We start from the raw sequence: 17,138 nt of genomic DNA, 5'->3' as shown, positions 1-17,138 counted from the left end.
CCTAATATGTAACCAAAATGTCTCACATAACCAAGCGAGCACCCTTTGGTGAGGGAGAGCTGTATCACACAGTCAGAATAATGTCATGTGATAGGAGACACACGAAGGGCAGGGCACATTAAGGGGAGCACATTTTGTTTGTCTCTTATAAATGTTCTCATCTCTCACAGTCTGTCTAGCACCGTCCTATATGGGCGTCTGTAAACTTCAGGTTTTGCGTGAGAGCCAGCAAAGGGCAGCTGTGTGTGCGTCTGTGTGTGTCTGCGTGTGTGTTTTTGATCATGTTTGTGTGTGTGTGTGTGTGTGTGTGTGTGTGTGTGTGTGTGTGTGTGTGTGTGTGTGTGTGTGTGTGTGTGAAGAGCCTCTTTGCCTGAAAGAGAACCCCCCCTACCAGCCCTTAGCCCCTCCCTCTATTGTCATGGTTACAGGCTGGCCTTCGCACGCTACATGATATCGGGCCTGAAATTCGACGAGCGATATCATGTGACCTGCAAGATGACGAGCTAGTAGACTTTATTCCAGAGGAGGACGAGGAGATTTATAGGGTAACTTGTTCAATTCATCTGCCTGAGGGGGTAAATGTATGGCACATATATTTATTTTGTCTTGCTGGAATGGATTGGTTGGGTAAATGGAATATTAGGGTAATGGTAGTCTATAATGCCCCACATCAATGTCCCTATTGGAGGTATACACTGTACACAGCAGACATAGACATACACAGTCTGTAATATGACATTTTATTTGTATAGCGCAGCGCCTTGCATCTACAGGCCAAAATCGCAATGCTCTAAACTCAGTCACAAAGGTGGACTGGACATCGTTGCATAGATCAGACCTGTAGGTGTAGGAAAAGGACAATGTACTATGTTAATCTCAGAGGAAGTAAGCCATTTGGTGTTCTTCTGTTTTTCTTTTTTCAGTTGATATGAAAAAAAAGCAATTATATTGCCTCCATTTTGCTCACATATACCATGAACCATTGAACCAGCTTCTGAACTTATTTTCTGCCCATACAATGATTTCTGAAAGGAAAGCAAATCAACAATCACAACAATTCAACCCAGTTTGCACATAAGTAGCGTTGCATATTCATCCTCCGTGTTGAACAGAAAGTAGTCTCTGACCGTTTGACCTTGAGTCTTCTTCCACAGCGCAACGGCGGCCTGTTCGGTAACCACGTCAACCACGTGAACGGGGACCACCACCGGCGCTCATCGAGTCACCAAACCAACGCCACCCAGCGGCCCCTGCAAGTACAGCCGCCTCCGCACTACGCCCACATGGAGCAGCCGGTGGGGCGTCTCTGCCGGGCCAATGCCATGTCCCACCCTAACCACCACCATCGCCACCACCACCACAACTCCTCCTACGGCAAGTCGCCCAAGTCCACCAACATCAACTTGAACAATGCCAACGTGTCCAGTCTGCCCAACGGAGGAGGGCACCACCACCGCTACTACGAGCACGCTCCGCCCCCCGCCAACGGTTACCCTGGACACCGTGGCGGCCCCTACTACCCCGACTACGACAAGCCACCTCCTCGTGGCACGCCCGAAGGACAAAGGTGACCACACACTGACCATCAGCCATCTCTCTCTCTGGCCGTGAAATGAAATGGCTGACGAGTCATGTGTTGTTGAATGGGATTGATTACTTATAGTAAGAGAGAATGGGGAAACGTCTGTGGCTTGAAGCTTCATGTCCTATACACTTCAAATGCCACAATAGTTTAGAAACTATAATGTCTAACCTAAACTCTTCCGTTCCTCCTTGTCAATTCACCTGAGCGACTCTCTGAGTCCCTCGTAGTCATACAGCTGTCTACGTGTGTATGATGATGTCAACACTAAGAGTTGTTGTACAATACAACAAACCTGGGATATAAATTAGCATGCAGGGTAAGCATGCGGCTACCATTAGCCATAAGGCCATTCTGTGTATCTATCATTACAGATTGCCAAAGGCAGGACCTAGCCTCTCCTTATCAAACGTTTTCCTTGTCACTGACCTATAGCTCGTACCCTCTCAGACCCTCCCTTAAACTGACCAATCCCAGCTTCTTCATTCCATACAAGTGGCTAACGACACACATTTTATATTTCTTCAGGCTACCATCACACAAGCAGTCCATACATCTCCCTGGAGCACCCCAGGGTTGGGTTCAACGTCCATTTCAATTCTTATAATTTCAGAAAATGTTGCCCCCCCCCCAAACATTGGTACACACATCTGTCACCCCTCTGTCTTCCTTCTTCAATTATACATATATAAGAATGCATGTATATGTTTCATATACTGTATGATATATATGTGACTCCCTACCCTTTCTGTTCTCTCCTCCTTTTCTTCTACCTAACCAAATGCTTTCTCTCAACCATCTCTCTGCTTTCTTGGACAGAAGGCGCTACTATGAGACCTATGTTAGGTACTGTATGTTACTTTCCTAGGTATGTCTAGAGCCGTATGTGTCCACCATGACAAAGGGGAACTTTTCATTTGAATTCCGTTTTTTGCGGCCAGTTTGTGACTGACTGCATCCCTTCTAAGGTTGCAAAATGCCTGTAACTGGTTCTGGCAATATTCCAACCGGGATTTCTGGAAAACCTCTGAGTTTTGGGGAAGGTACTGGAATTTTGCAACCCTGCTCAGTTAGTGCTGAGTGTTCTAGTCAGTCATCCCTCTCCCTGTCTCTGCACCACCACCTGTCTGTGGAGTAGTATCTCTTGACCCAGTGTTCTGATGTTTGACAGAGAAAGGAGAGGCCTGATTGGCCAGCACACTGCCTAGCCCTAGACCAGTCTTGCTGTGTGCATGTGTCTGCTAGGAAGAGAGCACTGCTAAAAGAGAATTGAACTGAAGTGCTTGCCTTGGAGGAACTCGGATGCTCAAACCACATGGATATGTATGGAAACTTACCTTACTCACCCTAGCTCTGATACTTCCTAAGAGGCCAACAACGACCAGTATAAAAACCCTCAGAAATGTCTTTCAATAAAGGGTCAGTTCACCCAAATTACAAAATTATACTGGTTTCCTTATCCTGTAAGCAGTCTATGGACAAACCAAAGCATAGATTGCTGTTCTCCCTTGTTCATAGACTGCTTGCAGGGTAAGGAAACCAAAATGTAATTTTGTAATTTGGGTCAAATATCCCTTTAAGTAAACCATGGCTGAGATGGGTAATAAGGAAATGTTTTGATACATTTGATTGAAGACTTCCCAAATGAACGTAAAGGAAACCATAGTTTTCCTTTGACAAAATAAGTGTTAGTGAACACTGAGGGATGCTCTTCGATACTATATGCTATGTCCACTGGTCTACTGCTTTTACTGTCTATGTCCCTGTTGTCATGATGAGGCTGCGGTGGTGGATGATGAGGGCGTTGGTTCTGTTGCATCGCTGCCCCCTGGAGGCTGGAGGTTTGCGTCTGCATGGCAGTGCATGGCCCTGTTCCCCCACGACCCCCCTCGCAGTCCAACACCACCAGTAGAGGCTAGTGAAGGGAGGACCGCTCATAGTAATGTCTGGAACCGGTACCATTCTATTCATTCCATTCGAGCCATTACAATGAGCCCATCCTCCGATTTGAAAGTGACACCAGCCTCCACTGGGCACCACCCCTCCTCTGACCTCTGAACCCTGACTCCTCACCCCTCCTAGGTCCCACGTGGGAGACGTCCGTCACCCGACCATCCGGCGGGAGGAGGAGTTTGACGATGACAGGTACTCAGCAGAGTACTATAGCGGGGAGGAGTTCTACGAGGACGACAGCATGTTGTCAGGAGACAGGTAAAGTAACACTCCACCTGTATAGCCTCACAGAAATACATGTCTTATCTTATATATTGTTTATACACTATAAATACAAAAGTGTGTGGACACTCCTTCAAATTATTGGATTTGGCTATTTCAGCCTCACCCGTTGCTGACAGGTGTATAAAATTGAGCACACAGCCATGCAATCTTCATAGACAATCATTGGCAGTAGAATGACCTGTACTGAAGAGCTCAGTGACTTTCAATGTGGAACCGCCATAGGATGCAACCTTTCCAACAAGTCAGTTCGTCAAATTTCTGCCGTGCTAAGGCTGTTCCGGTCAACTGTAATGGCAGTTATTGTGATGTGGAAACGTCTAGGACACAACAACGGCTCAGCGCGAAGTGGTAGGCCACACAAGCTCACAGAACGGGACTGTCGAGTGCTGAAGTACGTAGCGCGTAAAAGTCGTCTTTCCCTGATTGCAACACTTACTACCGAGTTCCAAACCGCCTCTGGAAGCACCGTCAGCACAAGAACTGTTCATCGGGAGCTTCATGAAATGGGCTTCCATGGCCGAGCAGCCGCAAATAAGCCTAAGATCACCATGTGTCAGCTGGAGTGGTGTAAAGCCCACCGCCATTGTACTCTGGAGCAGTGGAAACGCGTTCTCTGGAGTGATGAATCATGCTCTACCAACTGGTAGTCTGACGGACAAATCTGGGTTTGGCAGATTCCAGGAGAACGCTACCTGCCCGAATGCTTAGTGCCAACTGTAAAGTCTGGTGAAGGAGGAATAATGGTCTGGGGCTGTTTTTCAACAGTTTGGGTAAGGCCCTTTCGTGTTTCATCATGGCAATGTCCCCATGCATAAAGCGAGGTCCATACAGAAATGTTTTGTTGAGATTGGTGAGAAAGAACCTGACTGGCCTGCACAGAGCCCTGACCTCAACCCCATCAAACACCTTTGGGATGAATTAGAACACCGACTGTGAGCCAGGCCTAATCGTCCAACATTAGTGCCCGACCTCACTAATGCTCTTGTGGCTGAATGGAAGCAAGTCCCCGTATCCAACATCTAGTGGAAAGCCTTCCCAGAAGCGTAGAGGCTCTTATAGCAGCAAAGGGCGGACCAACTCCATATTAATGCCCATGATTTTGGAATGAGATGTTCGACAAGCAGGTGTCTACATACTTTTGGTCATGTAGTGTACCTCACAATTTGTTCTCTTCTGCTAGAGCAGGGGTCTCAAACTAGCGGCCCGCAAGCCAGATGTGGACCTGAAGCCTATTAAATCTGGCCCGCTATATTTTTTTTAAGTAGCTAGTTCACCTCCAACACCCTATCCTTGGCTTCCAGGAGATCCTATAAAGAATACCTGGACAGGTACCAGAACAGTGATACGGAGTATGAGACTCCTAGAGGCTACCACCACCCCGACAGTTACTATGACGACGATGAGCAGCCCCTCTACCAAGATGGAAGGAGGTCGCCTAAGAGACGGATGCTTCCTGCCACGCCTCAAGGTAACGCCCCTCCTCTCTACCCAGAAATGCTTCTGATGCTTGTCATCAAATACACTGTTACTGAGGTTAGATAAAAGCTAGTAGTTATTCACACACACACATGCACAGTTTTTGACTCTTTCATTAAACTGCCTTGCCGCTGACTTGGTACTGTATAATTTTAAAGACACCTTCATGACATTGTGTTTGTTTGTGAATGTGTGTTGATGCCCTTTAGTTGCATGTCGTCATTGTTTCCTGCATGAGTAGTTTAGTATCACTAGTTTCATCCTCCTGTCCTGTCCACCTATCCGCCACACACCCAGGTCACCGGAGGCCCTCCTTCAACTTTGAGTGTCTAAGAAGGCAAGGCAGTCAGGACGAGCTGCCACACCAACGCACTGCACTACCACTGCACCTAATGCAGCACCAGGTAACACACACACTTCTCACAGTGCACTGCTGTACAACTGCATGGAATGTACCACCAGGTAACACGTACAGTAGACAGCTCTGCGTCTGCACCGAATGCACCTCCATGTAGTTCACACACATTCATATTACTAGTGCACTATGTTGGTTGAATTGATTCACCAACGCAGTGCTTCACCAGGGGTTCTAGACCAGTGTGTTTGTTACTTTCCGTCCGTCCCTTCCTCTACAGGTGATGGCTGTAGCAGGGCTGGACTCCAGCAGAGCCCACCGTCTCTCCCCCACCCGCTCCACCCGCTCCTGGGCCACTCCCCCCGCCACTCCGGCCAGTAAGGAACAGTCGCCCTACTACACGCCCCTCATCAGGGTCGATCTCCCCGGACGCAGGTATATAAAAGACTCCTTCATTGTTCTGTCTGTTCGTCTGATGAAGACTACAGATTGGTTTTAGTAATGTGAGACCCTTATTTTGTGACTAATGTGGGACTTTTATTTTTAATATATCTGTTATTTTGGCACTTAACAAAATAAAATGACAAAATTACACATTGGTTTTCTAACATTGTAAGCAGTCTATGGACAAGGTATGACAGCAATTCATTCTTTGGGTTAGTTTTCCTGGCACTGTTTCCACATGCTGACGTTTTAGCATTTGTGGCACAAATCCCATTCAAGTAATAGGGCCGATATTAGTATCTTTCATGCATCATGTACAAAAATGCTTGTCCATAGACAGTTTACAGGGAAAGGAAACCAATATGTAATTTTGTCAGTTGGGTGAACTATCCCTTTAAGATAAGAGATGAAGAGGTGCTAAAGCGAGGAGCAGAACCGGAACGAGGAGCGGAACCCTCTCTCTTTGGAAGTTACGGGCTGAACATTCCTTCCCTTTTCCGAAATTCGAAAGATGCTAATACCTGCAAAAACGTTATTTTGAGATATTGGGACCATAAGGTTATATCTGCAAAAAGATGATTCTGAGATAACTGGCTTTAAAGTTCCGAACCCTCATTGGTTTTAATGTGGTTAGTCATTTTTATATTGCATTATTTTGAGCTTAAACAGCGTGTACTGGGGTATTTCGAGTTCTACATATCAAATCAAATCACATTTTATTTGTCACATGCACCGAATACAATAGATGTAGTAGACCTACCCTGAAATGCTTACTGACAAGCCCTAACCAACAAAAAAAGTGAGTTAGAAAATATTTGCTAAAAGAATAAACTAAAGTAATAAAAGAAAGTGACATAATAAAATAACAGTAACGAGGCTATAGACAGGGGGAACCGGTACAGAGTCAGTGTGCGGGGGTACAGGTTAGTTGAGGTCATTTGTACATGTAGGTAGGGGTGAAGTGACTATGCATAGATAATAAACAGTGAGTAGTAGCAGTGTAAAAAAGAGGGTCAATGCAAATAGCCATATAAGTAGAGAACATTGAACAGAACAAGGCTATGTCAATAACTACATTTTGACAAAAATGCAGATAGAACCTAATAGTCCCAAGCTCTCGATTTGACCAAATATCCAGTGAAAAACCCAAACACCGAAACTACTTCTGTTCGCTATATCACGCATCCCATTCCTTCGCGACAGAATCTTAAAACGATTCGTCTTGGAATGGTTGCAGGTGCCACGCTCACTTTGATTATTTTGTTCATGAGAAAGTTGTGTAGAACTCTGATAATAACCATCGAGTTACTATGTTCATTCAATCATTCTCATCCTTCACCTTTCCTCCATTGCACTCCAAGAGTGTCTGAATCTCTTCTTCTCTTCAGGGAGAGTGCCTCCAGCAGCCAGGTGTCTGTGAGGAAGAGTTCGTGGTACACAGACGACCCAGAGTACTCCCAGAGGACCTACTCCCCCGTCCACCTCCAGCTGCCCCCAGAGTACCGACAGCATTACCACCAGAAGAGAGGCAGCGCTACCAGCCTGGTGGAGGCGGTGAGGCAGGGGAGGGCAGGGAAGGGGAGGGTGGGTGGGTTGGTGTCTAGGGGCCAGTTGCACCAGTCGGTCGTAAGTGTGTCTGGGCATAATCCACCTGGGCATAATCCCTTTTATGAGCTACGCCTGGGTGTAGATTCTACACCTTGTAGGGGGCAGGGCCCCGCTTGCATAAAACATATTAAGTGTTTCCCTTAAGGGTTTAGCTTAAGGAATCATTTTCCCTTACCTAAGGGAATTGTTTAAGGGCGTTGCATCGAGCCCCTCAAATATTTCCTTATCTAAGTGCATACTTAATTAAGGTGTTTTACTGGCATGTATGGCAAAAAAGTATCTGGTTACCATTGAGACGGCCTGATTCACTGACTAAATCTCTCTTCATTTTGTGAGATAGCAAATTAGAACTTCTACAATCAAGACAGGATAACCAAATTGCTTCAGAAGATAACGTTTTTTGTAGTTCCTTTTTTTCAACTTGTTTATATTGCTTTCTAGTACGACAAGCTAGCTTCAGAGTAGCTATAGCTAACGAGCCAGCTAGCTTCAAGTAAAATCACATTTCATTTGTCACATATACGTGTTTAGCAGATGTTATTGCGGGTGTAGCGAAATGCTTGTGCTTCAAGCTCCGACAGTGCAGTGATATCTAACAAGTAATATCTAACAGTTTCACAACATATACCCAAAATACACATAAATCTAAGTAAGGAATGGATTAAGAATATATACACATATATGTCAGAGCGGCATTGGACTAAGATATAGTGGCATAGTATAGAGTACAGTATATACAGTCGTGGCCAAAAGTTTTGAGAATGACACAAATATTAATTTTAACAAAGTCTGCTGCCTCAGTTTGTATGATGGCAATTTGCATATACTCCAGAATGTTATGAAGAGTGATCAGATGAATTGCAATTAATTGCAAAGTCCCTCTTTTCCATGCAAATGAACTGAATCGCAAAAAAAAACATTTCCACTGCATTTCAGCCACAAAAGGACCAGATGACATCATGTCAGTGATTCTCTCGTTAACACAGGTGTGAGTGTTGACGAGGACAAGGCTGGAGATCACTCTGTCATGCTGATTGAGTTCGAATAACAGACTGGAAGCTTCAAAAGGAGGGTGGTGCTTGGAATCATTGTTCTTCCTCTGTCAACCATGGTTACCAGCAAGCGCCAGAACCGTCTCCTAAAGTTGATTCAGCTGCGGGATCGGGGCACCACCAGTTCAGAGCTTGCTCAGGAATGGCAGCAGACAGGTGTGAGTGCATCTACACGCACAGTGAGGCAAAGACTTTTGGAGGATGGCCTGGTGTCAAGAAGGGCAGCAAAGAAGCCACTTCTCTCCAGGGAAAACATCAGGGACAGACTGATATTCTGTAAAAGGTACACGGATTGGACTGCTGAGGACGGGGGTAAAGTCATTTTCTCTGATGAATCCCCTTTCCGATTGTTTGGGGCATCCGGAAAAAAGCTTGTCCGGAGAAGAAAAGGTGAGTGCTACCATCAGTCCTGTGTCATGCCAACAGTAAAGCATCCTGAGACCATTCGTGTGTGGGGTTGCTTCTCAGCCAAGGGAGTGGGCTCACTCACAATTTTGCCTAAGAACACAGCCATGAATAAAGAATGGTACCAACACATCCTCCGAGAGCAACTTCTCCCAACATCCAGGAACAGTTTGGTGACGAACAATGCATTTACCAGCATGATGGAGCACCTTGCCATAAGGCAAAAGTGATAATTAAGTGGCTTGGGGAACAAAACATCAATATTTTGGGTCCATGGCCAGGAACCTCCCCAGACCTTAATCCCATTGAGAACTTGTGGTCAATCCTCAAGAGGCGGGTGGACAAACAAAAACCCACTTATTCTGACAAACTCCAAGCATTGATTATGCAAGAATGGGCTGCCATCAGTCAGGATTTGGCCCAGAAGTTAATTGACAGCACGCCAGGGTGGATTGCAGAGGTCTTGAAAAAGAAGTGTCAACACTGCAAATATTGACTCTTTGCATCAACTTCATGTAATTGTCAATAAAAGCCTTTGACATGCATTATGAAATGCTTTGACAAACATTATGAAATGCTTGTAATTATACTTCAGTATTCCATAGTAACATCTGACAATAATATCTAAAGACACTGAAGCAGCAGACTTTGTGGAAATTAATATTTGTGTCCTTCTAAAAAAAATGGCCACGACAGTACATATGAGATGGGTTATGCAATATTTACACACAATTAAAGTACAGTTTACACATATGATATGAGTAATGCAAGATACGGAGACATTATTAAAGTGGCTAGTGTTTCCTAATCAATGTCTATAGGCAGCAGCCTCTGATATGCTGGAGATGCCTGTTTAACAGTCAGTGGTGTAGTATAGAATACAATACAGTATATACATATGAAATCGGTGATGTAATATGTAAACACAATTTAAAGTGAATAAGATACCATAGAATAGTGTGGAGTGCAGTTCATACAGTGGGGAGAACAAGTATTTGATACACTGCCGATTTTGCAGGTTTTCTTACTTACAAAGCATGTAGAGGTCTGTAATTTTTATCATAGGTACACTTCAACTGTGAGAGACGGAATCTAAAACAAACATCCAGAAAATCACATTGTATGATTTTTAAGTAATTAATTAGCATTTTATTGCATGACATAAGTATTTGATACATCAGAAAAGCAGAACTTAATATTTGGTACAGAAACCTTTGTTTGCAATTACAGAGATCATACGTTTCCTGTAGTTCTTGACCAGGTTTGCAAACACTGCAGCGGGGATTTTGGCCCACTCCTCCATACAGACCTTCTCCAGATCCTTCAGGTTTTGGGGCTGTCGCTGGGCAATACGGACTTTCAGCTCCCTCCAAAGATTTTCTATTGGGTTCAGGTCTGGAGACTGGCTAGGCCACTCCAGGACATTGAGATGCTTCTTATGGAGCCACTCCTTAGTTGCCCTGGCTGTGTGTTTCGGGTCATTGTCATGCTGGAAGACCCAGCCACGACCCATCTTCAATGCTCTTACTGAGGGAAGGAGGTTGTTGGCCAAGATTTCGCGATACATGGCCCCATCCATCCTCCCCTCAATAATGTGCAGTCGTCCTGTCCCCTTTGCAGAAAAGCATCCCCAAAGAATGATGTTTCCACCTCCATGCTTCACGGTTGGGATGATGTTCTTGGGGTTGTACTCATCCTTCTTCTTCCTCCAAACACGGCGAGTCTCATCAGACCACATGACCTTCTCCCATTCCTCCTCTGGATCATCCAGATGTTCATTTGCAAACTTCAGACCGGCCTGGACATGCGCTGGCTTGAGCAGGGGGACCTTGCGTGCGCTGCAGGATTTTAATCCATGACGGCCCAGTGTGTTACTAAGGGTTTTCTTTGAGACTGTAGTCCCAGCACTCTTCAGATCATTGACCAAGTCCTGCCGTGTAGTTCTGGGCTGATCCCTCACCTTCCTCATGATCATTAATGCCCCACAAGGTGAGATCTTGCATGGAGCCCCAGACCGAGGGTGATTGATTATTTTCTAATAATTGCGCCAACAGTTGTTGCCTTCTCACCAAGCTGCTTGCCTATTGTCCTGTAGCCCATCCCAGCCTTGTGTTCTCTGGTCTTGGCCATTGTGGAGAGGTTGGAGTCTGTTAGATTGAGTGTGTGAACAGGTGTCTTTTATACAGGTAACAAGTTCAAACAGGTGCAGTTAATACAGGTAATGAGTGGAGAACAGGAGGGATTCTTAAAGAAAAACTAACAGATCTGTGAGAGCCGGAATTCTTACTGGTTGGTAGGTGATCAAATACTTATGTCATGCAATAAAATGCAAATGAATTACTTAAAAATCATACAATGTGATTTTCTGGATTTTTGTTTTAGATTCCGTCTCTCACAGTTGAAGTGTACCTATGATAAAAATGACAGACCTCTACATGCTTTGTAAGTAAGAAAACCTGCAAAATCGGCAGTGTATCAAATACTTGTTCTCCCCACCGTACATATGAGATGAGTAATGCTAGATACAGAAACATTATTAAAGTGGCTAGTGATCCATTTCTAAAAGTGGCCAGTGATTCCTAATCTATGTCTGTTGGTAGCCAAATCTGATGTGCTAGAGATGGCTGTTTAGAGATGGCTGTTTAGTATCTCGGTCCCAGCTTTGATGCACCTGTACTGACCTCGCCTTCTGGATGTTAGCAGGGTTAACGGGCAGTGGTTAGGGTGGTTGATATCCTTGATGATCTTTTTGGCCTTCCTTTTTGGCATTGGATGCTGTAGGTGTCCAGGAGGTCGGGAAGTTTGCCCCCAGTAATGCGTTGGGCAAACCGCACCACCCTCTGGAGAGATTTGCGATTGTGGGTGGTGCAGTTGCCATACCAGGCGGCGATACAGTCCGACAGGATGCTCTCAATTGTGCATCTGTAAAAGTTTGTGAGGTGATAAGACAAATTTCTTTAGCCTCCTGAGGTTGAAGAGGCGCTTCACCACTGCAGTCCCATCGATGTGGATTGCGGGGTGTTCCCTCTGCTGTTTCCTGAAGTCCACCATCATCTCCTTAGTTTTGTTGACGTTGAGTGAGAGGTTATTTTCCTGGCACCACACTCCCAGAGCCCTCACATCCTCCACATCCTCCCCTCACATCCCCCACATCCAGTCTCATCGTTGTTGGTAATCAAGCTTACTACTATTGTGTTGTCTGCAAACTTAATGATTGAGTTAGAGGCGTGCTTGACCACGCAGTCATGGTTGAACAGGGAGTACAGGAGGGGGCTGAGCACGCACCCTTGTGGGGCCCCAGTGTTGAGTATTAGCGAAGAGGAGGTGTTGTTCCTACCTTCACCGCGTGGGGGAATGATGTGATAGAAATTCACAATCCTTTTCCTCAAATTTGCTTTGTTAAATCCCCAGCTCCAATAAATGCAGCCTTGGGATATGTGGTTTCCAGTTTGCATAAAGTCCAGTGAAGTTCTTTGAGGGCCGGCGTGGTATCCGCTTGGGGGGATATAGACTGCTGTGGCTATAATTGATGAAAATTCTCTCGGGAGAACACGAGTACGGTCTGCATTTGATTGTGCGATATTCTAGGTCGGGTGAACAGAAGGACTTGAGTTCCTGTCTGTTATCACAGTTACACCATAAGTCGTTAATCATAAACATATACCTCCACCCTTCTGCTTCCCGGAGAGATGTTTGTTCCTGTCGGCGCGATGTACTGAGAACCCAACTGTCTTTACAGAGCCAGACAGTATATCTCGAGAGAGCCATGTTTCATGGAAGCAGAGTATGTTACAATCCCTGGTGTCTCTCTGAAAAGCAACTCTTGCCTTGAGTTCATCCATTTTATTATCCAGCGATTTGACATTATCGAGTAAAATACTCGGGAGCGGTGGGTGGTGTGCATGCTACAGGAGTTGCCACAGGTGTTGATGGTTTAAACACTCAGACTCAGATATCCAAACTTTGGTGACTAACAGTAATTTAAATGACCCACGTTTACACAATGTGGTCATTTTCTCCTGTTGCCATGCAGGTTTTGATATCAGAGGGGCTCGGGAGATACGCCAAGGATCCAAAGTTCGTGGCTGCCACCAAGCACGAGATAGCAGACGCGTGCGAGATGACCATTGACGAGATGGAGAGCGCGGCCAGCCACTTGCTGAATGGCGGTGTGGCGCCGGCGGTTAATGGGGTCAACGTGTACCCCGTCATGAGCGAGCGGGACTACGACCTCCAGGACGCCACGGCCAGTTACAGTGACGAGGAGCCGGAGGTGGAGCTTAGATTACCGTACGAGGAGGACCTGGCAGACGAGATGATCTGCATCACCACTTTATAGCATCGGCTGGAGAATAAACTACTAGAAACTAACTACTAGCTGTATGTACTCTACTTCATATAGACTACAGTACCATCAGTGGAAAACTAAATGAGAAATGCATCTATTGGCTTACGACCAAAAGAAGTGCCTTTTACATGGAAGAGAAAGGCACCTATGAGGAGAGAGAGACACACTTATTCTCTCACTCACCCTCTGCCAGCCAGGGAATTCACATCACTTCTGTCAATCACAGGACCAGAAGCCAATCCTGGTGCCAGGGAACCATGTTAGTCCCACCCTCCCAGACAGACACTACTGGCACTTAGGAGGCCATGAGCATCTGTCATAGGTCACCATCTGGAGGTGACACTCATAGGTTCATCAACGAGCCAATTGCAGACGAGGACATGGCGTGTCAGTGGAGGAGATGGACCTATTGGCAGAGGCGTAAGGTACCGTAGGCAGGTCGTTAAGGGTGATGACAATCAGATGTAAGATGTCATTCCCTCTGTCACTTTATTAAGATTTTGGCATATCATGCAAGTTTTCAATGCAAGCATAGAAAGGCATATCTCTCCCCACCTAACCCCCCTTAGATGTTTTAGTATAACTTTGATCCCGGAATCATTGACATAAATAATTAAAAGATGGCTGTAGATGGGTCACAACGAACAGATTCTTAGAGAATAACCAGTTTACGTATGCAGGAGTTATCAGTCACATTTATAGCATCATCCAACTGGAGATATACACTTCTGAGACGACTACAGCATGGAATAAATGCACTAGCAGGCAGGTTGTTTTTAATTTGACAATAGCCTGACGATGAATATTTCATAGTAGATATACTGTAAATGAATTGTATTATATAAACAAAAAGAAAAACTTTGTAAAGAGATGTTCTATATTTTGTAATTGTGTACCATTTCAAAAGAAGATCAGCAATACACACCCTAATGAATCCTATTATGCTACCAGGAAAGAAGATCGCTGGTGTTATTATTTTATTAGGTACAATATCCTGACATTTATTTGCCTTTTCTTTGTTGTTGCTCATATGCATCCTTGACATGTCTGTGAACAGCTTTTTAAAATCGTTTTGTTTTTCGTGTAACAACACAGCTGCACAAGATATGCAAATGTCTTTGTTTTTTTACTTGTTTTATGAGCATAAGAACACTGTATATGTGTTACTCAAACCACACCAACACCAGTACCACAAAGTAAAGTATCCCTTATTAAGAGCATCTTTGTAGGACTTGATATTAGCTAAGCCTCAAGGAGGCTGTTCTACCTTTATAAAGATGTGATACTAAACTTCCGTGTTTGCATATGTTGTGCAGAGGAGGTGCACAGCACAGAAAGGTCAGATGCCTAGTGCATTGACAATGCTGCTTCATTTGCCCATTTTGAAATGAATTCTACAACTTTATTAGTTTCATCTGTCCCAACTGAAATGCCTTCTGCTGCTGAAAGAAAACAATATGATAGACGTGAGATGAACAGAAATCTCCCTGTCGTTCTCAATGCTTTTATTGGGATTTTTCCTCAATATACAACTTGTTGATCACGATTAATGTAAGTTAATTCCACTGATCCTTTCAAACTAAATCTTCCTAATCACTTGGCCTTTATGTTGTTGTGTGCGAGACTTGTGACAGACTGAGCCGGTGTGAGCCAGGACAGACGGGATGCACGGTGGTTGATTGGTGAGGCACGTATTCATCGGGGATGTTGACAGGGCAGATGAGCTCACGTGATGACGCTGCATCTAGCCTGGGTGCCAGTCTGGTTCTGCTCTCTCGCCAACTCCTTACGGAATTGTCAAGCAAAACATGACAATGGAGTAGGCAAAAGCACAAACAGATCTGGGACCAGGCTAGGTATCATCATCATGGTGTAGGTAGGTCCACGGTCTCCACCATTGTTGTCCTCTTCTGTTGTGTTGTTGTGTCATATTTGGCCTGAAGTGTTTTAGCTGGAGAGAGGCTAAGCAATACTAACCCCCTCACTCTCTCAGCCTCTCTGGCTTCTCTCTGCATACACTATACCTCGTGGTGGTCCAGCATCGTCTGGGGAAAACATATCAGCCTTCCTCTCAACCAACCAGTCTGTTTCCCACAGCCATCTTATCCGTCCAATGAGAAGGGAGTGTTTGTACTACGGCTAATTTTACAAGAAAACGCCACTTTTGTTGCTATCAACGCAAGTTGAAAATTGATGCACCACAAAATTACTTTACACTAGCAGACAAAAAATAAAGTACTAAGTTCACTTCTTTTTCAGGCGCTGCCCTGGATAGTTTGAATAAGCACAGATGATGGGTAGGTGATGAGACGTGTGGGATCTGTAATTCATGAGTGTTTGATTTGTAGTTCATGAGTTTGCATTGCGTTCTCAGTCAACCTGAATACTGTCTTGAAAATGTAGGTTATCCACATTGTGTGCACATTGAAAGGGCTCTTTGAATTGTTTGAGTAAAAAAAATGTGTTCTGGTCTTTTTGTTGAGAATTATCTTGTGAAAGGACCAATGCGCATTCCAGGCACGTTATACTATTCGTAGCAATTACTGATAAACTGAAAATATGCATTATTTTGTAAACACTTTTAAAAAGGTTGTGTTAAACTAAAGATAAAACAAACATACTTTTACCTCATGTCAGGGATTCCTGAAAAAAAGAAAAGAGAAAATGATTTGGTTCATTCTATACCAATGGTATTTCAATATTAGCACATAGCTGTTTGTCTTTGCACAAGTAACTGTATAGTGCTATTGTTTCTCCTTTTTCTATACACATTTTTGTGAATTAAGGTGAGACAATTTTGTACTTTTTTGTGACTGTGTGTATGGTTTAGTGAAATCTATATTTGTCATTTACACCTCACCTTTCAATGCTGGGACAGAAAGAATCTGAAAAAAAGAAATAAAAAAATATACATTTTCAAGGTGCACTGTTACTCTGTTGGTGGGTTAAAAAAAGATCAATCCAATGGTAATATACCAGTTTACAGAGAAACCCTTGTTGATTTAAACATTTTGATTAGTTTTCATTCTATTATTATAATTATTATGATTACTATTACTACTATTACTGTTATTAAATATGTATTAAAATAGAAGATAATGTAAAATATGTACAAACATATGGAAAGACCCATGGTAATGTTCTCTACTTGAAAGTCCTTATATTTACTCTGTAATGTTTTTATTCAGTAAACATGATTTCTCTTAGTAGCAAATCTTTATTATGACCCTCTATGTTTTGTATCAATTCATTTTTTTTCCTTTTTTTTTTTTTGCCTTGAATTCATTTTAATCAATAATGATATTTTATTTTCTAATGATTATTACTGAATAAACTTACTGAAATTATACACTGTATGTTCATTATTTGTGCTTTGTTAATAGATAAGCCATGCATTATGTATTGAACAGCATGTTCATAGTGTTTTATATTTACCATAAAGTAAGGATAGATTCCACAGTTAATATACATTCTGTAACATACTGTAGGTATCATACTCTGTGATCAGCCAGTCTCTCATCCCATTCTGGATGTAGTATTAAAACCATACTCTAAAGTTTTTTTGGGTTATGACAAGGTAAGAAAGTCATACAAATCTCCTTATTAAGGTATTAATAAGTCATATTCTTA

General features: G+C 43.8%; 1 protein-coding gene across 1 annotated transcript in view; it reads left to right on the top strand.

Moving 5' to 3' along the window:
* The window catches only part of LOC100135991 (calcium channel, voltage-dependent, L type, alpha 1D subunit, a), a gene marked incomplete at its 5' end in the record, with an annotated part of 126,826 nt that extends 112,466 nt beyond the window's left edge, over nt 1-14,360 (top strand). Inside the window, 8 exon segments of the mRNA NM_001124328.1 lie at nt 429-545; nt 1,155-1,567; nt 3,665-3,793; nt 5,122-5,288; nt 5,594-5,700; nt 5,932-6,086; nt 7,484-7,649; nt 13,194-14,360. Of these exon segments, the coding sequence (NP_001117800.1) occupies nt 429-545; nt 1,155-1,567; nt 3,665-3,793; nt 5,122-5,288; nt 5,594-5,700; nt 5,932-6,086; nt 7,484-7,649; nt 13,194-13,499 (1,560 nt within the window).
* Nucleotides 14,361-17,138: the final 2,778 nt, after the last annotated feature.

This window comes from Oncorhynchus mykiss, chromosome 7 (genome assembly GCF_057628025.1).
Source record: "Oncorhynchus mykiss isolate SJ-2025 chromosome 7, ASM5762802v1, whole genome shotgun sequence".
Taxonomy (NCBI): Eukaryota; Metazoa; Chordata; class Actinopteri; order Salmoniformes; family Salmonidae; genus Oncorhynchus; species Oncorhynchus mykiss.
Note: the sequence above shows the minus strand (reverse complement) of the source record. Positions and strands in the feature narration are given on the sequence as shown.